Source organism: Centrocercus urophasianus, unplaced genomic scaffold (genome assembly GCF_019232065.1).
Source record: "Centrocercus urophasianus isolate 14NV4802_14NV808 unplaced genomic scaffold, USGS_Curo_1.0 seq_41, whole genome shotgun sequence".
Lineage (NCBI taxonomy): Eukaryota > Metazoa > Chordata > Aves > Galliformes > Phasianidae > Centrocercus > Centrocercus urophasianus.
In genome coordinates, this window is record NW_024884989.1 from 1,329,982 (window position 1) to 1,352,282 (window position 22,301).

Genomic DNA, 22,301 nt, shown 5'->3' on the forward strand with positions numbered 1-22,301 from the left:
CAACGCACCTAACCCTCAATTTTCACGTAATCTATTCATGGCGTGTTACAGATGCAGGCACGAAAAAGTGACCCTTAAACTTCTTTTTTTTTCCTGATTTTAATGAGTCTGCTGCACATGAGGATTACTAATGACAGGGGAGGCAGTAAATTCCACCTTGTAGATGCTTCATTGCATGTTTTGTAGGGGATCAGTGCTGGGTTATAACAGATACAAACCAAGACCCCCAAAGAACAGAGTGAGGGTAAGAACCTGGGCTATGGGAAAGAAACACAAGGCTGCCAGGATGGCAACAGGGAAACAGCTACAACAGCAGGGAACCAGGACAGTGCTGGAGAGAGAGGAGACAGATCCTTCAAACTGCTAATGACAAATTAGTTAATAAATCTCTTCCCCCAGCACACTCATCTCTGATTCATATTTACACGCCAATGGACCAGTAGAACTATTGGTTTCTGAGCTGATGCTTGCAAAAGGAGCTCAGCCATCTGTATGTTGGGTTCTCCAAAAGGAACAAAAGTGGGTGGAAAAGGGGAATGCACGCAAGCATGTGTACAAGGGGAGGATATGGTGCCAGCAAGTATAAAAACCTGATCCCATTTTGCCCCACATTGTATCACATCTGGTGCCTAAGCAAAGCTGGCGTCATGCTGAACGCTATAAATCCACGGAGGTGTCTGCATAAAGATTAGTTTGCATACAGATATGTCATTTACAAAACACAGAGCCTGTCGCAGATATTCTTCAGCTTGCAGAAAAACCAAGGAAGGTGGAAAGGATGTGCACATGAGGGAATACAGCAGATGGGTAGGTCAAGACATCTCAGGAAGGAAATGATCTGATCCTCACGTTGGCATGGGACGCTCCACGGCCCTGTCACTATCAGCACGCTCTTCTAAGTGTCACACTAACACCAACTTGCTGTGTTTTGGGGAAACTGACACAGCCATGAGTCACCTCCTGGTGCTTCCCATGCCCGTCCAGCAGGAGGGCGGCACCTCACCTGGGAAGCAGCCCAGACACAGTGCTGGGAAAGCTCTGCAGCTGCGAGAGCAGAAAGAGATGAGAAAGTGGAGCTGCCATCCACCTCCGCTGGCTGAGACAGCAGAGCAGCTCGGGAAGATCTTGGTTGCTAAGTATGATCTAGAGCTGCATTGTCCTCTTTTGTGTTTGTAGGAGGTTCCCTTGTAACAAACATGAATGCTGCTCTGTCAGAAAGAGCGAGCTGCTGCTTTATTCTTGAGACTTGTCTTGCAGTAAACCTGTGTGCTGACCCTGATGACATCAGGCCCTTCACCTCCAGGTGCTGGCACACTGGGTTACTGTGGGAGCACAGTGGAATCCCTGCAGGAGGCTGCAGGGTAAAGGTCTGGCCATGGACTGGCAGCAGATGGTGGCACGACACCTCCCTCAGCTCACGCTAAACTGAGCCCAAGGAGGAGCAGCCACGAGGCTCAGATCAGCTCTGCCCCCATCTCTGTCTCCTCTCACTTTCACAAACGCCACCATTTCCAAACCCCAAACTCGCACAGCAGCTATCTTCCACTGCTCTGACACCACGGGATGCACGGGCTGTCTGTGTTTACAGCAGCTCATTCACCTGCATGTGGCCTGTGAGGAAAAGGTGATCATTTTCCAAGGTAAGTCTACCTCAAGGACCATTTTCTCCTTTTAAATATGTGACTGCATGAGGTACCAAATGTGCTTCAGGAAAGCGAGAACAGAAGCCCCATCAGGAAATACCACATTCAGGCTGTAAATCTTGCCACATCTACACCAAATGTCACACGATAAAACCTAACTGTGGGTAGCTCTTATTGCTCAGTCACCAGACCCTACACCAACATCTTTTTCACATTGCCCACACTGCAGGATGCTCCAAGGCGATGCCAGCAGCATAGTCATGCTTCAACAGCCACATCATGCTGTCTCGTGTATACGGTTTGATTTTCTTTCCTGCCTACTGGCACCACTGGAGAACAACTTTGGTGCAAATTTTAGAGTGATGCTTCAAGAAAAAAAAAGTTTCCTACAGGCAAGAGCTTACATGGAGGTAGCAAATTCTAGGAAAAGTCTTTTTTTGTCCCTGAGAGATGACTCTGCAGTAGAGGAGTCTGAAATCCCACATTCTTCTTGCTTCACTATTCTCTCACCCCAGTGCTGAGTTCAACTTTTCCTGCAAAAGCCTCACTACATTTAACATTGTTGTAGCGCTACCAGGAAAACAAAGAAGTGTTTTAGTTATAAAGCAAGCTCATCATCTGCTCTACAGAAGCTCTGCTGCTGGCACAGATTGGTGAAATACAGAAAGGACTGGTGAAATACAGAAAGCCCAATTCAATTCTGAAACAATTTTTAGGGTGTGAGGCTGGCAGTGAGAAAATGAAATGAAATGAAATGAAATGAAATGAAATGGAATAAAGACTACATTTTTTTTTACCTGAAAACTCAACAATCTTGATCTGAATTGAGTTTACTGTTCTTTAAGACATATGGACTCACTACAGTTCAGAATCCCCATGGCTGCTTGCTGTGCTGCAGCCAGGTGAGTTTCTGTACCAGCCTGTGTGACCAAGCAGAGCCCTGGCAGGACTGTGAGCATGGTCCTTGTTGGGACTGCCTCAACCCATTAGCAGGATGGTCTGACAGAGACTCATTGAAGAAGCTGCTTCTTTAATTAGGTCCGTGCACACAGAGGAATGGGATTTCTCCTGTCTTCAGTGCTCCTGCTCATGTCACTGGAGCACTGAACTCTCCTAGTGAATCCCATGGCAATTAGAGCAATAGTAACTACTCCCATGCTAGCAACTACAGGTGAGATTCAGCTGCCATTGATGCTACAAGACCCAACCCCTTACAGCTCCACCTCTTGCTAGACTGGGAAAAGAAGCACCTCTTACCATCCAGGAGATACTGGCACTCATTTAGAGGTACACGCTTTGCAATGGAATTGAAGGCTACCATTTCAGAAGAAAATGTCTAATTTTTGGCTATCTAAAGCTAGATTAAATTATCTGCATTGTGTGTCTCTCCTGGGAGAGCTTCTACAGCCTTTGGATTAATTCTGAGATCACCCTGGCAGGCTGACACTGAAGCCCTTACTGTGGTTTGAAGAACAAACTGTGCAGTGATTTGATATATTTAAATGTCAGACGGTGGTACAGTGCCCAGTGGAGTGTCATATAAGATGCATAAATCACAGTCTAGAAGTAGCTTGTGGATGTCAGACGTGAATATGCTGATTTGGTAGCCATGGTAGTTTGGCATGTCTAAAATCTTTGTCTTCTGCCCAAAACAGACTAGCTACTAGCTTTTAAATATCACTCAGCACTTGTGAGTCCTGCTACAGCACAGAAGAGGGTTGAGAAAACACCAAAAATGTGAAATACTGAGATAAACTTCACTGGCTTTGTTCAGCCTAAGAGCAAGGACCCCCTTCCATGGTAGGGTAATGACGACACAGGACATGGTTATGTTAACAGTAGCTGAGGTGGAGATCTTCATTCATTCACTGGAATTGAAGTAAGATGAAATCTGAGCATAAAGTACTCAGCTAAAGCTCAGGAGTGCATCCCTTGCTGGTGCACTCATCCTTTCTGTCTACGTGTCCAACTGTGCTGCCAGCTCAAGCACTATACAGGGAGTCTATCATGTAATATTTCCAGAAATAATCCAGTCACACAGGGCACAATCATAATGACAGAGACCCTACATCACTTGCTACACACAAAGCCCCTTCCTTCCCAGCACAAATAGGCAATTAAATCAGATCACAAACAAAGACAAACCTACACATTTACTCAAGCAAACAAGACAGTTTGCCTGCAGAACGTGTGCACACGTTAATCACTTGCACCAGTCAAACGTGGGCATGTGAATTTACCATTAGGAAGTCAGAAATTAACACTATGGTACAGTTCAAATAAAATGTGAATTTACAGGTAGCTTAGAAGTAAATTGGAAAGACAATCCATTACTTTCGGTACATAAAAAGCTGAGTTAGTTGAATTTCTTCAACTAAAAGCCTGTTATTCACTTCTATCGGATAGGGTGGAAAGCACCACTCCATCTGATGGCTGTTTGGCACTGTGATACGTACATAATTTGGCTCCCGTTGCCCACTCTACCATCTTGTCAGGGATGGGAAAGGTGCTCTGCGGGGCTTCCAGCAAAGCCAGTGGGGAAGGTGTGACAACCACTGGCCCACCTATGGAAGAACAAACCCCCCAAGCCTCCTCAGTTGAAGAAGGAAAGCAGGTTTTATTTTTATCTGAGAAGGAACTGGAAAAGGCATGTGGTACAGAAAACTGCTCAAAGGTAAGTGAAGTGTCAGAGAGAAAGAGGCAGGTTGTAAGCCTCTGCCCAGGGTTACCATGCTCTTGACGAGGGCCATCAGGACACACCACTCAGTAGGACGTGCCTCTTGCTGCCTTACCCTACACCCAAAGTTAGGCCTAATGTGATGGGACATGACTGTAAAACCTCCTTCGGGTGGAGAGGAGAAAGGGAAATGTTGTGTGAAACGCCATCCATGAGTCCTTCCTTGAACCACTTTAGTTCCCAGCCCACCTGAAGGTTCATGGTGGTTTCCTCTGCTTTCCTTCCACCGGTGCAGTGCCAGGCTGGAATTGCAGGGTATTGTATTACAAGTCCCACGGGTGCTGCCTCAGCCTCAGTAAACTTTATTTAAGCACACACAGACATACACAGACAATATACATATATTTGTTTCTTCTCTGACAGTTCTACAGGACCAACACTGCTTTGGATGACACTCGTGGAGAATTTGAAAAAGTGCAGGAAATGTAAGGAAAAATAAAGGTATTTTAATAATTTGTGACTCGTGGTCATCCACAGAAACAACACAGGTGCATTCAACCAGGCGAGCACATGGACACATCTCCACATACAGTACATTGTGTCTATATAGGTAATCTCCACATACATTGTGTCTATAGAGATGTACAGCAGTCTCAGTAGTCAGCAGGACACAGATCGGGGCGCACTGGCATGGCACATGCTGGCACACCCAGTGCCACAACCCGCTGCCAGTGCACCCGTGTGACGCAGCCGGGCTGTGGGCGCAAACACAAAGGTGCTCCCAACACGGTCTCACCGTACACCATAAAAACTCACCAAACAGGCAACAAGGTCATAAAACAAACGTTCCCCCGGGGTTCTGGTGACCAGCCAGGTTTGAGTCAAATCACACAGCTTTTTCGTCACCACAACTCCTGGGATATGTGGTTACGTCTCTAATATAGCTACAACTGTCTCTCAACATATATCATATATACAGTACATATACACAGAACATACACAGAGCAGTATATGTATATTTTTGTGTTGTCACGTTTGTACATTATATCACAGATTATATGAGCACATAAAATATACGTTTTGGACCTAAAAAGAAATAATTTTATAAAATATTCATAATATCCCCCTCCCTCCCCCCACCAAGAAAAAAGAAAAGCAGCCCAGAAACTACAAGAAATCCATAAACGCCCTCTGGAACTGTTACTGCCTGCCCTGGGACAGCATGACACTCCTTCCCTTTCCCTTTGTAAGTACAGCAGCACAATGGTGGTTTGCATCCATGCACCCAGGAAAACACACAAAGAAGTATAAATTGTTGGACTGCACAGTCAGAGCGGAGCCTGGAGGCTGGCTGTTCCACTCAACACTCTCCCACTGTCTCCCCTGCTACAATTTAAAAGGTTCTGCCAGGAGCGCAGTATTTTACCTGCAGCAATATTTGCTAGACTAAAGCGACTGACTGCAGTCCAATACTGCTCTAGCACTTAGAAGCCAGCTTTTGAGTTATATCTTTATTATTATTATTATTATTATTTATTTAAAAGAATCTTTTCTATTTAGCAAAAAATTGTTTCCACTGTACCCTTTGTGTGTCCTCGTCCTAATGTGACAAACCCGGAGGAGATGAAATTATGGAGATCTGGCCCTCCACTTCGATAAATATCCTTCCCATAGTGACCTGGCAAGGAAAAGAAAAGAAAACAACTTTATGCAGGTTTATACAGGTGCAGGTATGTGCCATGCAGCCCCGCTGCTGCCCCCGTACACGAGCACCAAGGCCCCACCACATGGTTACCTTACGAATGATAAGCAGGGGGTACAGCAGAACTAACTGCAGCAATACTGAATTTCCACATGGGCAAAGGCTTAGGAAGAACAACTGAGTATTTTGATACTTCCATGGCATGAATGGAGTCTGACAGCAGAGCCAAACAGCCCAAACATGGAGTCTGACAGCTAAGCAAACACCCCAGAGCAAATTCCACAGGTATCACACAAGCCCTTGGCAGCATTTGCACCATAATTGCTGAAGTTTTTTTGCAGCCCAAAAGTGAAGTTGCCAGTATCTCTCTTGTCCCAAGTGCCCATTAGCAGCACAACAGCAGACTTCGCCTTTTAGCTTTGATTTATTTGCTCTGGTCCTTGAACAACATCCCCAGATAATTTCTCAAGCGTGATAGTCTTTTGCAGAACACTTCCTGAGAGCTCTCTTAGTCCATCACAACAGAGTGGTACCAACTGCTCACCAGTCATCCAGCTTTTCAAGGTTTTTATACATTAATAAGGAAAAAGGGCTTCTGCTTACCATGCAAAGCTCCAAAATGAGGACACAGATAATTTTCCAGATACTCTTTATCATCTCCTCCCCTTTTCACGTTGTTAATTTTGCTATCCCTTTTGTTTTGCAAAGATAAGGTGGGTGCAGGGGGAGGGAAGCAGGGCAGCACTGGGGGCTGGGAATGCAGCTCCTGCCCTACTAGACTCCAGCTTCCCATCCTCTCTGCACAAGCCTGGGGTGCACATGCTTGGGATGCATCTCTGTTCCTCCAACCCTTGGTGGCTGTGAGCTGGGCTCAGCAGATGGTGCAACGCATGGCACCCGAACGGAGAGTCAGGAGGCAACAGGGAAGGCAACATGGGATCCCGGATCCAGGTGGAAATGCAGCCTAAGGCTGTGTTCTGGCTGGCTGATGGTGCCTCTGACAGATGCTACAGCCCTTTCCTGTTTTTCAAACGGAGACAAAATGCTGTGTGTTCTCACACATATTCAGGCTTTTTGGGAACATTGTGAAGACTAAAACACATTCTGAAATCTCATTAGTCTGCAAAGTCTTTTTCTTTCCCTTTTTGCCAGTGACTCCCACCACAGTGCCTTGACAAATCCTAGTGATCACAGAATCACAGAATCACAGAACCATTAAGGATGGAAAAGTCTACTAAAAGATCACCAAATCCAACCCATCCCCATCATGGTCACAGACCACGTCCTCCAGTGCCACATCTCCACAGTTCTTGAGCAGCTCCAGGGATGGTGCCCCCACCTCCCCGTGCCAGTGCCTCACTTCTCTTTCTGAGAAATAATTTTTCCTAATATCCAACCTGAACGTCCCCTTGCACAACTCAAGGCCATTAGCTCTCAATGCTGCAAGCCATTTTTCCCATCACCAAAGTGCACCCTTCATACGGCTGGGTTGAAGGTGAGCACCCTTTCCAGGTCTAACCTGCCCTACAATATGCCCTGCTGTGGAGCTGAGCAGGCTGCAAACCCCACCCCCTACCTGTGGGTCTCTGCCACCACAGGAGCAAGCTGAAGATCCCTGGAGAAGGCTCACATATGGAGGTGGCAGGAGATGCTGAGAGTTCTGAAAAACTGTTTATTCCAATCTGCTAGAAAAAGCATCCCACTCCTTTTCCTCACGCAGCACTGCTGGTCAAGGTCAGCCAAAAGCTCCCTGTAAACTTCTCAAAACACACAAAGTGTTTCTACAGGTTCAGGAGAATTAGCAGCAAGAGTTTCCTTCTTACGCTTATAGCAATGCAAAGTGATAGCAGAAACCTTGAAACGTGGATGCTTCCAGCCATAAATCCACCAAGAAGTTCCCAGGATAAAAAGAATTTTCTCTTTGAAGAAGAGAGGAGCTGGGCTGCTCTCTTGCTCTTCCCACCTTGCTCCTCATGCCCTGCGTGCCGTGTTGCAGGGTGAGGATGGCACAATTTGCCTCTGAGTGCCTGCAAGCTCCTCCTGCTTCGTGTGAGATCTAACCTGAAAAGGTGTGTGGTCACAGAGCCCAATTCTTCTCTTTTTCTCTACTGCATTTCAAAAATGGGCCTTAAGCCGATTTCTGCTCAGACATCATCAACTCCTATGCTCTCAGAGTCAGCTATGCAGGTGACTGGCACTTCAGCACTGCCATCACTTAGCGGTTTTAAATGAGAATAAAAGAAACACACAGATATGTGCCATTACCCCCAGCTGAAGCCATGGCTGTCTTTTATATATCCCTTTGGAGGATCTGCTTAAGTCAGAGATCAAGGGAGGGAAGTATATTTAAAAAAAAAGCAAACACTGCCTGGCAGATTGAAGATCATTCATCACCCATTTGCTCTCTGAACCTTGCTCTGCCCCTTCTTGCACTACATAACAGTTAAATTAAAAGATTCCTGCAATAACATCCTATTAGCATTTGAACAGGAGTCATGTTTTCCCATGGGAAACCTGAATTTGTAGACTTCAAGCACCACGGAGTTTTTCCTTTTACGGGCACATTACAGGACACTCCATTTGCTTTACAAGGTTCTTTCTTCCTTCTTTTGATCATTCCTCCTGCCCTGCCATGGCCAAGTCTGGCACCAAGTTTGGTAGGAGTGCCTTGGGAGCTGCTGGGGCTGTGCAGCTCCCACAGAACAGCAGAAAGCATCCCTGCCCCATTCCTTACTGGGGCTGTGTGTTTCCCCTCTACTCTGTGTGCTCCTGTGACCTGGGGGCTCAGCATGAGCTGAGCTGGGCTGATGGAGATGAGTGTCCCATGGGCCAAAAAGGTCATACCCTCTGCTCCATGGTACAGAGCAGATGGACCAATTTCTTGAAAAACAGGTGCAAACTCATCTACTTTCAATCCATTTTAGACACCTGAGATATTTTTATTGCTGATTGTGGGGTGCTGACACCCCACAATTGCTGATTGGGGTGCTGACACCCCACCGAGCAAGCTCTGCCTTTCCAAGACACAAAGGATCTCACTTTGAAGCCTCACAAGGCTCCTTCCAACTGCTTTTCTCTCCCCCTGGTGTGACAGTGCATCACAGCACAGTTCCCCTTTGGAGGCAATGTCCCTGGGACGAGATGTGCCATGGGCTGCAGCTATCTGGGAGCTGAAATGCTGGCAGCCACTGAAGGTCACAGGCAGCACTGCCCAAGCAGCCACAGGGCCGGGCAGTGGGGCTCCTCTCCTCATTGCTCAGTTCAGTGCACTGAAGGGAGCTATTCTGTCCCTTGAACAGGCAGATTGGAGCCCTCTAGCACACCCTATTTCCAAAGCCACACAACCACCCATCTCATGGCATGGAGCATGTTGCCTTTTAATACAATATTTCTCTAGCAATTTTGCATCTGCAGTGTCTATGGTTGAGTTTAGGAATTTAAAATGCTGCTTCAGAGCACAGTATCTGAGTGCCTGGAAGAGGCTTTTCTTGCTCTCTCACTCCCCACTCTTTCTCACACTGACATCCCTGTGCTCTAATGCATGTAAACTCTCAGACACACAGGGGCTCGCAGGCTTTTCCATTAAAAGAAATGACCTGGAGTCCAGCAAGGCAAAATGTTACTAATCAAATGAGGACCTACACAACTTAAAATTTAAAAAAAAAACTGAAACAAGGAGAGAACATGACTTTTTTTTCCCCCTTTCCTTTGCTTATAGCACATAGCAGAGGCAGAGAGCAGGTGAGCGTTGTGCCTTCCGCACAACAAAGACATTCTTTAGGGCATACAGCTGAAAGAGGGAAGGTTTCATTATGACTGCACGCTACATAACACACATATGGAACAGACTCAGCCACAAACAGCAATTACAGGCCCTCTGATTTAACAGAGTTATTAGAGCTGAACTAAAATGCTGCTATCCACCTTTCAGAAATGGTATTACTGAGCACAGATTACATCACCCGCGGAAGGGCAGGCAGGAACCACTGAGGACAGCCGTTGGGGTGACACACACCGTGATGCTGAGCTCATCCCCGTCCCAAGGTTCCCTTGGAAATAAACTACACCCAGAGAGCAGCCCCAGCACATCAGCACAAAGGATGTGAACGGACAAAAAGACCGCAAGGTGTCTGCTGAGGACACAGCATAGGCTGGATGGGTCCTTAAAGATCATGTAGTGCCTAGCCCTGGCTACGGGCTGCCTGTCCCCAACAGCCCAGCCTGCCATGGCCTTGGGCAGCTCTAGAGTTCCTAAGCCCCTGCCCCTGTCCCACTCTCTGGCTCTTCTCCACACGTGGCTGCTGAGCACAGCAAGCTGTATAAGGTCTTAAGGACAGCCTAGGAGCACTGCCAAGCCAGGGAAGAACTTCAGGTTCAGAAGAAGAAGATCCTTATTCTTCCTTTTCATTTTTATTCAGGGCAACTTCTGGCTTATCAGGGTAAAGGTAGATAACTGATAACTGAGAGGTAGATAGCTGGACAAGGGGAAATGGTTTTAAGTTGAGGGAAGGAAGATTGAGGTTGGATGTCAGGGGAAAGTTTTTCACAGAGGGAGTGGTGAGGAGCTGGAACAGCTGCCCAGAGAGGCTGTTGATGCCCCATCCTTGGAGGTGTCCAAGGCCAGGCTGGATGGGGAGCTGGGCAGCCTGGTCTCGTATGAAATGTGGAGGTTGGTGGCCCTGCGTGTGGCAGGGGTTGGAGATTCATGATCCTTGAGGTCCTGTCCAACCCAATTCTATGATTCTGTGCTTATCAGTTTTCGGATTGCATTTGCATCACATCATCCAGTCCGCTTTGCAACCACAGAGGGTGAAAGCTTCCTACCCACAAGAGTGCTGGAGCTCTCAAGTGCAATTATTAGCCAAAACCAGGGATTTTTGGAAAATGACGCAGACTGAAATGACTGAAGGACTTCCCCCAGCGTTGCAGGAATGGGAAACAGCTCCTGGCACAGGGTTTGTGTTAGTCCCAACCGATAGACATGCCCTAAATTATGCCCATTTACTACACAATAAGCCAAGCCAAATCCAGTGCAGTGAGCTGCACAAGTGCTGGTCATGCTCATATATTTTTCTGGCAACGTAAAAGATGAAGAAAGCAAAGTTAATAGCTGTACCAGATTTCCTAATTAGAGATCAAGGTAATACCTCCTTTTCTTAATTGTTTTTTTCTACTAACTACAGCAGTTGTCCTTGGTTTTGCAGCCTCCCTAGAAGCCACAAAAAGCCACACAAGATTTCAGAAAACATCAATTTCTGCTATTCTGTTAACTTAAAAAATGAGTATCTGTGAAAAGAGTGCAGTGCTGGAGGGTCTCACCAGCAACATCTGCTGGAGGTGACACAAATACAGCAGTGAGCTCACATTCAGCTGAAACATCCAAATAAAAACACCTTCAAAGGGAGAGGATTGCACTGACAGAAGAACAAAATGCAGCACCTCACCAAGGCCACACACATGCATGCTGGCTTGTGGAATAACTGAGTGCAGCTCCTGGTTTGTGCAGGAAGCAGCGATGCTCCCTGTGGTCTGCTTCCCATCAGCATGCCATGGGATGTGCCCTGCCGCTCCACAAAGAGGAAGCATCCAACCCCTAGCACCCAGCAGGGACCACCCTTCCATCAGCAAAGAGATGGGATCCAACAGATGGGATGGGACCACCAGGGACTCACCCAAACCACGAGCAAAACCCAACAGGCTGATACCTCCATAGGAAACAACTCTGGGAGCAGTCCTTGCCCAGTGAGTGCAAAAAACGCCCCTACCAAAGGCATAAGCAACCCAACGTGCTGGGAGCAGCAGGGCAGCCACGTGTCGAGGGATCCTGTCACAAATTAGTGACAAAGCAGCCCTTCATCTTCCTCTGCGTCCTTCACCACACCCTATAATTGCACAGGATGCAGAGGTAGCTCACATCTTGCATGACTCAGGAGGGGAAGAAAACATTATTTTTTCCAGTTTTTTGTTTTGTTTTATTTTTTTGTATTTTGCTTTTTAAATGAGGCCATGAATCAGTTCACATCTCCCCAGCACACACACAGTCATGCTTAGCACATAACACTCTCTGAGGGAAGCAGAGCCCAAGGGCTGCTTTATCAACCTGCTGCACTCACTGCAAGGAAACAATTACTGCAGGTTGATCTCACCTGTTCTACACTGAGACTATCAGTTCTGATTAAATGCTGCAGGTTGGCACATCAATGTGTGCATAGCTTTATCTGGTTAAGTGACCATCCTGTTCCCCCAGCTCTCAGAAGCATTATCTTTATTTTCCCTCCTGCAACACAGCACCAAAGGCTTTTCCTCATCACTGAGGGTGAGCATGTAAATGCCTATGGCTCTTCTGAACCCAGCACGGTCCACACAGTCCAGGCTTCTTCTCCTGATCCCTGCATGCTGGCTGGTCTGTGAGCCCAGGAATCTCGTGATGTCCAGAAGTACCCATAGCTCCAAACCCGGGACCCATCTGAGAATCACAGAATCATTAAGGTTGGAAGATCACCAAGCCCAACCCAGCCCATGCTCATTATGCTCACCATGTCCCCAGGTGCCACATCTCCAGGTGTCTTGAACACCTCCAGGAACAGTGACTCTACCACCTCCCTGGGCAGCCTATTCTAATGGCTGATCACTCTTTTGGAGAAGAAATTATTCCAAATGTCCAACCTGAAACTATTCCAGCACAATTTGAGGCCATCACCTCTCATCCTATCACTGTTACCTGGAAGCAGAGGCTGACCCCCACCTCACCACAACCTCCTGTCAGGAAGCTGTGTAGAGAGCCATAACATCTCCCCTGAGCCTCCTCTTCTCCAGACTGACCCATCCCAGTTCTCTCAGCTGCTTCTCATCAGACCTGTGCTCCAGACCCCTCACAGCCCCACTGCCCTTCTCTGGACACGCTCCAGGGCCTCCATGTCTTTCTTGTAGTGAGGGCCCAACTGAACACAGCACTCCAGGTGCAGCCTCACCAGAGCTGAGTACAGGGGGCAATCACCTCCTGCTCTGCTGGCTGCTCTATTACCATGCTCTCTATCATTTCACACTGTGCTTTTACCCCATCTCTTTTCCTCCAGCCAGAAAAAGTCTTTTCGTTACTACCAGACTCTCATTCTTCAATAACAAACCCCTGTCTTTCCACCTTCTGCCCTCTCTGTTCCTGCCAACAGGATCAGGCCCCTCAGAAGGCCACTGACTGAGGCTGTGATGTACATACAGATATTTCCTCTCCATTCATCCCATGACATCTCCTGTAGGTTTCCTGAGTTGGCGTGGTTTAAGGACTCAGCTTCTCAGAGCTCACGGAGACAACAGCAGCTGCACTGCCATTAACTGCTTTACCCAACTGGCGTTATTGCTGCTTTCCCATGAAAGTCACTGCAGAAACATCAGGCTGAAGGGTCAGCATACGTGCACTGTGTTTTTGTAAAAGTTCTGTTTGCTCACAAACGGCCTTGCTCGCCCAATGTATGTGAGGATTGTTTCTGGAGTTTTGTAGCTTTCCTATTCAAAGTAATTATTGTAAATGCTGTCATTTCAGGCAGTTCTGAAATGATTATCTTCTTATCAAAATGGCTGGTTTAGGATAATGTGGGCACATCAGTTTCACCAGCTATCTCAGGAGATAGCATTGCTTGGAAATTAAGGGCCACAGCTGCAAAAGTCCTTACAAAACACCATCCCGGAGCAAGGCTGGGAAATGTTGTAGTTTGATTCAGAGATCACATCACCTCTTTTACCCTCTGGAGACTTCCCATTTCCAGCATAATTTGGTAATTTGTTCTTTTCCTTTACAGAAGTGCATCTCAATAGCGCATAGATTCTTGACATTATTTCTGAGCACCTGTTGTAGCAGAGCAGTAACTCTTCCCTGCTGCTTCCCCTTCAGAAGGCAGATTAGAGAGAATTGGAAAAGCACTCAGCACTTCCCCCAGGTTACTCTTCTGTGTCAGTAATTGCTGCTGTTTCCCTAGGAAGGCAGTGGGAGCGTGGTTGGGGGTGAGGGGCTGTAAGGCAGGCAGCAGGCTGAGCGGGCTGTGCCTGTGTGCCTGTGGGAGTGGAGGGGTCCACTGCTATCTTTGAGTGGAAATGGGTAAAACCTCCCTCGCTGTAGGGTGAATGGAGTTCTGCTGTGTTTGTACACTGCCCACAACATGCAGACCCTTTAGAGAAGGAACGTGAAAAGCATGTTATATAGACTATATCCTAATAGCACAGGAGCAGTGGCTACAGGTTGGACTAGAGCTCTGAACAGCTTGCTCTCATGCATCACCTCTTTAAGCCCAGTACAGGTGCTGCAATCAGCCTTCCCTTACTTCTCATCCCCATGTGAATCTCTGTGTGTGTGAGTTGTCTTTAAAAAGCAGAGGTTCGGTCCTTTCTCATAACACAGCAGAAACAGCTGAGTCGTGAGTAACCCCAGCATCCAGCTCACCCGAGGTGCCCCTACCTTTGTCCAAGAACAGGGCAAGGCACACCCAACCCCAGAAGGGTGAGACTTGGCTCAGCAGGGGAAGCTTGTGGATCTGACTGCAAGTGAGAAGCCCAGCTGCACATAAGAAGGATGGTTTGAACCCTGGACTGTGTTGCCTGCAAGTGGTCTGGTAATGAGAGGCAGTGGAAGCAAACAGGAAGCTTTGAGCAAACATCAGAGCATGGTGGTGTGACACCATCAGGACTGAATGGGGCCAGGGCCACGGGGCAGGTCCTCCTGCTGAGCACGGCTGGGGAGAGCTCATGAGACGTGGAATTTAACTCTGCAATAGGGAAAGCAGCTGAGATATTTATGAGATAATTAATTAAGGTGGTTTCTGTAAATGTGTCATCCAAAAGGCTTTATGTGCGTCTAAGCTGGCATTTTCTCTGGCTGGAAACTTTTGAATTTCTTCCACATTCGACTGGGAATTAGTGCTGGGAGAAAGAAAACAGATTTATGCCCCAGCTGCATGGATGCAGTGTTACACACAAAATCCTGCACAGCCCACAGGAGATCACCTTGTGTGTGGAGCTGAATTTGTATGGTTAGTTAATTAGTGTCTTAGCACTCTAATCAAAGCACAGCAGTTGCAACAATACTTGCTCAAATTAATACAGAAAGGCTCATTTATAATGCCCTCAAAATGAATATATAACTTCATACTCATAGAACCACTGAATAGTTTGTGTTGGAAGGGATCCAGTACAAACCCTGCCGTGGACTGGTTGCCTCCCACCGTATCAGGCTGCCCAAGGCCCGTCCTCTTGGGCACAGAAGGGCAGACCCCTGTGACACATGGCACTGCTGCAGCCTCCATGGCCTCACGGGGTGAAGCCATGGGGCTGATGGCTCCTTGGGTGATGTATTGATCACCTTCTGGTCTGTCACACCTGCCAACCGTGCCCTGGAGATTTTCTTCAAGAGATGTTCTGTATTTTTCTTTTATTTCTGTGGTTTGGGTTGTTTGTTTTCTTTTTTAATGCTGTGAAGTAGTTGGAAACAGAGAATTATTGAAACCAGAAATCTCCCAACAGATGAGTGCTGTGTTCAGTTGGGCCTCTCACTACAAGAAAGACATGGAGGCCCTGGAGCGTGTCCAGAGAAGGGCAGTGGGGCTGTGAGGGGTCTGGAGCACAGGTCTGATGAGAAGCAGCTGAGAGAACTGGGATGGGTCAGTCTGGAGAAGAGGAGGCTCAGGGGAGATGTTATGGCTCTCTACACAGCTTCCTGACAGGAGGTTGTGGTGAGGTGGGGGTCAGCCTCTGCTTCCAGGTAACAGTGATAGGATGAGAGGTGATGGCCTCAAATTGTGCTGGAATAGTTTCAGGTTGGACATTTGGAATAATTTCTTCTCCAAAAGAGTGATCAGCCATTAGAATAGGCTGCCCAGGGAGGTGGTAGAGTCACTGTTCCTGGAGGTGTTCAAGACACCTGGAGATGTGGCACCTGGGGACACAGTTTGTGGGCATGGTGGGGGTGGGCTGAAAGTTGGATCTGATTATATCTTAGTTGTCTTTTTCCAACTTGGAAAAGGAGAGCTGGAGCTCCCTGCACTGCATCAGGAGCACAGAACACAAGCACAACCTGTGCAGAGCACAATCCCTGAGCTCCGAGCACAATCTGCATCCCCCACTCTAACAGGGGACTGTGCAGTCATCCCCCAGGATTGCAGATTCCTAGAGGTAGAAGTAAGTTGTGCTGGTGCCATCTGTTTACTTGTTTAAATGCTTATGAAGTCGCTTCTGGGTATTTGATCTGGTTTTATATGATAATTCCAGTGCTTTCTCATAACGATCTCCATAGCTGGGAGGAATGCTGGTAAACAGCACTGTGCAGGGCTCCGCAATCAAGTAACATCCTCCTTTATTGGGGTTACATACGCAGGGATAAGACAGGGAGACATTCCCCGAGTACAGCGAGGCAATCTAACAGCACAACACTAATGAGAGGCACAAGGCCACCAACTCCCTGCGTCGCGCTCTGAAATTGTGCCCTGGAGTGCCTTTCAGCATGGGTTGCTCCAAGCCTAATTCAGAGACACGGAATGCTGTATGCGATCCGTGGAGCTGAGCAGCTGCTTGGGAAGTGAGCAACATCAGAGCCAGTCAAGCTACGCTTTTTCTGCTGGAGATTTGCTGATCTAATTTAGAGAGGGCCTAATATTCCCCTTCTAATTAATTTGTTCTGTTCGCCTGCAACTGAACTGGCTTTTGTTCTTTGGGAGCTCCTCAAAAATTAGATGCAATACCTGATGGAATTTAATTATATAGGCTGGGAGAAAGCGATTAAGGGCAAAGGCAGGGCTGATGGCACAGCACACGGCTTCAAGGCTGTTAGCAGAGGGGAAGGTGGAGGCTGCTTTGTCGCGGATGGAGGGAGAACACCAAGGAGCAATTGCCTCCAGCCAGAACTTTAAGGGTAGAGATAAACTTCCTGTGACAGCCGGATGCCTTTGCGAGGGTCCGATGAGAATTACTCTGTGGTGGCTGCATCTCTCTCAGACACTGCTTCTATGAAAACAGGTCTGAACCTCACTCTTGGCCCTGTGCAGCAGATTGTGTTCCTGATGCTCTCTTATCCCCTTGGAGCTCTGTGCTCCCACAGCATGGAGAGCAGCAAGCTAGGGAAGGGTCCCCATGCAGCTCAGCACTGAGACCTTTGCTCCTGGCCTCTGCCAGGGCCAGCTTGTCCTGGAGCTTGGGAAGCCCTGGATCTTATATCCCAGTTCTCAGTGAGAGAACAGAGTTACCTGAGGTGCTAAAAGTGAAGGGAATTCAGCAGTGGGGCTCCTAGGTTAAACTTCAAGGCATATTCTGCAAAACTGCACACAATGCACCAGTGCTGGTCACTGCAGCCATGACCTTCTCTGCAATTAGTCAGAGAAAAGGAGTGAAATGTCACGAAAGGGAAAAACAGCAGAGGAAGGAGTGGAGACTGAGAACTGGGACAAATAGAATGTTTTATCACAAGAAATTGTTCTGTTAGACTCTTGGAAACTGCTGAAAGTCACACAGCTGAAGATATTCGTGGATAGGAGCACCCCTCAGGCTGTATAAAGCACCGAGTACACAAACTTCCACACTCATATTGCCCTTCAAGGTACTCAAGCAGCAGCGATGCTCAGGCAGCCTGTGCCAGCAGATCCCTTATGGATTTGGCTTCCAAAGCAGTGAGAGAAGGATGGTTTCTAGGCCCAGATATCTGTAATGCCAGAGATACCCAATGCTGTATCAGTTTCCTATGACAAGGGTGGCTGCAATCTCCCAGCCACAGCACTAACCCAGGGACAGGCAAAGGTGTCACTGTAAAGGAAAGTCACTGGACAGAAAGGTGGCAGAGGATTTGTCTCTGCTCTCAGAGCAGTGAGATCCTCCTGTGAAGATGGACCAGAGATTCAGGATGGGCTGCATGGACCCAGATCTGCTGGAGATGGTCTTCTGGGCTGCACGTTCCTACCCATACAGCATCATCAGGGTAAGCAATGGGAAATGGAAGAAAAACATCTTAAAGCTTTTTGCCTTAAACAAGCTGCTTAAAGCACTGGCACTCAGAGCCTGCCACATTCCTGGAAAGATCTTTTAAGGCTCAGAATGCTAAGCCTTGCTCTCCTTAGGAAACACTAGCACATCCAACTGCATTTGAACATGACAGTAAGAGACCAGAAATAAAAGAAGTTTTGTGACATTTTCTGACGTGTTTGGATCTCAGTCAACTGCAGCTGGGGCACGGGCTATGGGATTGCATGCTGAATTGTGATTCACCATTACAGAGTAAGAGCAACAGTGCTGGGCACTGATTTCATGACAGAACAACATATCCTACACTGTCTTTCGATCTACAGCCAAGGCTGCGTTAATTGGCATTTAAATTCTTTAGGTGGAATTGAAATGGTCTTTGATTTTGCCCCTCAGCATGCACCAGTCTCACTTTTTCCAGTACTTATGAGGGCTCTCGTCACATGTATGAGATTTAATGCAATAAACTTGCTTTCCAGAGAGAGAGGTGTAAACTGGGGAGAATGTGGCAAACTGGGAAACCTGGAAAGAATGATTTGACATTGACTGCTAACAGTATATTAAACTGTCCAGTGTGAGTTGTATATCTGTTCTGCTGTTTCCAAAGGTTATTGGCTGGTTTTGTTTGTTTATTTACTAGTTCTACAATTTATGGCTGTTGACATCACGAGCAGAGCAAATCTGACTCAGCCCTGACAGTGGTGATGATAATGACCAACAATGATCTCTTGGGATTAATGTCTACCCCTACTCTCGTGCCTGTGCTGCCCAATACAGCAAGTTGCAGTGACTGTTGAAACAGAGGAACAGGCTATGGGAGGAAGAGCAATACAGATTTCGGTTCAGTCTGAGAAATTTTTCAGTAGTGTTATGGTGTTTTTTAGGAGGAGAACAAAGGTTTCTCATGTGGCCTGTGGTACTTTGTGTCCCAACACCAGTTCTCACTGCTTTTTTTTCTGAATGAGCAGTACTATGACTTCTCTATGCTCCTCCAGCCCACCATGCATGAGCCCTCCAGCCTCAAATGCAGTTCCTCCCATTTTACATCCGTCTACAGCTGGAATTTGGGCTCCAAAGCAGGAGAGGAGCAGTACGAGCAAGGCAGCCTGCTGGGAGGAGCCACAGGCATGCCTGGTGACCATTCTCCATGATGGGATGAAGGTCAGTGACAAACCCCAGCACATGGCGCTGTGCAGCTGCACCCAGACTGTGTCGTCCCAGGTCAGCATCCCTCTGTGCTCAGAGAACTGGCAGCAGGAGCAAACTAACACACGAGATATCTGGAGACCAATGTTTCTACATCTACACTGGGTTTATGTGACACCCAGCTGCTGAACATGGGGCTGACTGACTTCATGGCATCTGGCCCACAAGAAAGAAGGGACCAGAAGACATCAAGAAGGCTTTCTGCTTTGGAGATAGCAGACAAAACTGGATGGAAATTAGGGCTGAAATGGCACAAAACTGCACAGCCTCATCATCACAAAGAAAATAAGGCATTCTATAACTTTAATCAAGCATTTCACTTTAGACTTCCATTATTTTTATACTGCTTATAAGATGAGAAGCTGTTGATGTTGCAACTTATTTTGTGCACGAAACCTTATCTTTTTCTTTTGGAGAATGTCCGTGTTAAATGCATCAGCCTGGTAGAAAAGGAAATCCAAGAAAAAATGTACATTGAGAATTATAAAAAGTTCCTATCTGATGGTCACCTTCTGGCCTACCCCTACAGGCAGGAGCCAGAAAAGACACATTGTGGTGCTTTGAAGATGAGATCTGGAGAGTGCAATAAGCCTAAAATACTAAGGAAAATTGATCCAGGAGTCCCAAGGTATCCTGAAAATAGTTGAAACTAACCAAAGGCTTTAGAAGAACACAGTAACTTGTACTTTGTAAACTCTATGGGACAGCGGGATGATGCTTCCAGGAAGGCATATTGTCTTCCATCTGCCATGGGGTGGCTTTGCACCTTGCTGTAAGGGAGAAGCTGGCTACTGTCAGAGCCCAGCACAAGTCAGTGTTGGTGTCCCTTGATTTTAGTATGCTACTTGAAGGAGAGAAAAGACAAGGATACAGAACTTCATGTCTGAGTGCTGCTGAGCTGTGAATGAAAGAGAGCCCAGGGATGGAGCCTGCCTTGCACATACCAGAAAGCACTTGGTGCTCTGTAGGATCACCCCACAACACCGATGAGTACTTGGTGCAGACCACTGATAAGCTCCCAAAGCATGAAATAACCAGAGCTCTAAATGTGGCATCAGTGTCACAACAACTGCATCTTAAAAGCAACGAAACCACAGGGAACTATGGGCAACTTTCTCTTGCACCGCTGCAGCTGCTGCATCGTGCTGTGCAGCCACTGCTTCACCCCAGCGTGCTCCCAGCCCTGCTGCTGGAGGAGGAAGGAAACGAGTCCTCGGGGAACCTCAGCCGTTTAATGAGAATCTGCCAGTAGCAACGTGTACTGTTCAGATGCACTAATGAAAAAAGTGTTCCCAGCGACAAAGCTTCCTGCTCTCCCTGGGCACGCCGCTTCCAGGAGCCAAGTAATTTTGGGACAGGCAACGAAGCCTGAGCACATGGAACCCAACGAGGCATGCTGGGTGCTGGAGCGGTGGGGTTACCTGTCACTGTCCCTGTGTGCAAACAGTGGGGACCTCCCTTCCCCCTTTCCTCAGTTTCAGACTCAGATCACCAGAAATGTCAGGAAGTCCCACTGACTTTCCAGACTTGATCCCAACAGATCCAACAGCATATCTGCATGGTTCCTCCCTCCTTTTTCTAATACATGGCCAGGGAGTAGTAGGAAAGACAGAATGGGAGACATTGAGAGATACAGGGATGAAAAGGAATGTGGGAAAGCAGAAAGGTAGAGAAGAAACGAAGACTGAAAAGGGATGGATGCAATTCAGCCAAAAACTCTTTAGCAGGAGCAGCCCTGTGCATTCAGGTTAAAGATTGTCACGAGCAGCTCCTGAAGGGAAAGGGTATTCTACAGCTTAGAGGAGGGGAAGGGGCATAATTAGAGGACTGTGCAAAGGCAAGCAACCAGGGGAAGTGTCCCACACAGAACCAGGAGCCTTCCCATCCCTATCCCAGTCACTGTGAAAGGGGGGGTCAGAAAATGAGGCTGCTGGAGATTTCCATGTTCACACAGGCAGGAGCAGGCTGAGAGCAAACGTTTTCCCAGGAGTCAAGCAATTCAATGTCCACATCTAAAACAATGGGATTTTTCAAGCTCACTGCAGGTTTACATCATTTCGCATTTGGGATGGGGTTTGGACTATTACACCTCGCATAGAGAAATGACATTTTCTTCTGTCTTCAGGAAACACAAGACTTTTTTTTTTTTTTTCCTCAAAACTCTGCCTGCTTTCAGGAACCCAATCCCTCAGTTTTACAAGCAGGATCAGTGTTGAGCGCTGCTTACCTTCCTATTTCTACCAGCCCTATTGGAGCTGTCACAACGAGCTCCATAACATGAACCCCAACTGAATCACTTTCTGTGCCTCTGCATCTTTTGTGCTATTTGTGCCAAAATCCAACATGACCCACTTCTGAAATCCAGAAGGATCCTTGACAATTTCCAAAGGATCCCAAATGTCAGTACGAAGGGAGACTGCAGTTTGAATTGCATTTCCTCACACTCCAATCCAAGTATCAAGGTCTTGCCTCGGCAGTGTAATACAGCCTGCTGTGGCAGGTCATCTAACCCAGCTCTGAAGGCAATGCACAGAAAAACAAAAGTTCAGCCTCCTGCAGGTTCATTTGCCCTAACTCAGCTCTCAAACATCCAGTTGTTCCCCATCCTCTCCCTTCTACATTCAGTGGAAAGAAATGAACACCTGCATTTCAAGGTCACTTGATAAAGCCATCTCCAAGGTTGCTATTGCCTCCACTTCAGCAGGAGCCCTGGTGACCCATTCAGCCTCAGAGGTCTGAATGCAGCTGCCAGAGAGGTGGCTCTTGAACGTTTGAGGCTCTGGACAAACATGAGAGGCTCTAAAGACCCAAGCATCACAGGGACATGATGGATGTCAGCCACTCTGAGAAATTATTAGGAAAATAATGTCATTTAACTTCACTGGATTGGTTACTATAAGCATGACTGAAACGCCCCGCATCCTGACTTGCCACCAAACCCAAGATAATTCAGATTTTTCCTACAAGGGTTGTGGTGATTAAAACCAGTGCTACAGAGGAAGTGTTTGAACGTTCAGCCACACAAGCACAGCGGTTGGTGGCACTGCGGAGCGTGGGAGCGCTGATGGAAGGGGACACAGCA

General features: G+C 47.3%; 1 protein-coding gene across 1 annotated transcript in view; it reads right to left on the bottom strand.

Moving 5' to 3' along the window:
- Positions 1–22,301, bottom strand: part of SHISA6 (shisa family member 6) — a 213,494-nt gene that overhangs the window by 160,079 nt on the left and 31,114 nt on the right. Inside the window, exon 3 of the mRNA XM_042833341.1 lies at positions 5,903–5,998. Within this exon, the coding sequence (XP_042689275.1) occupies positions 5,903–5,998 (96 nt within the window). The remainder of the gene's footprint in view (positions 1–5,902; positions 5,999–22,301) is intronic.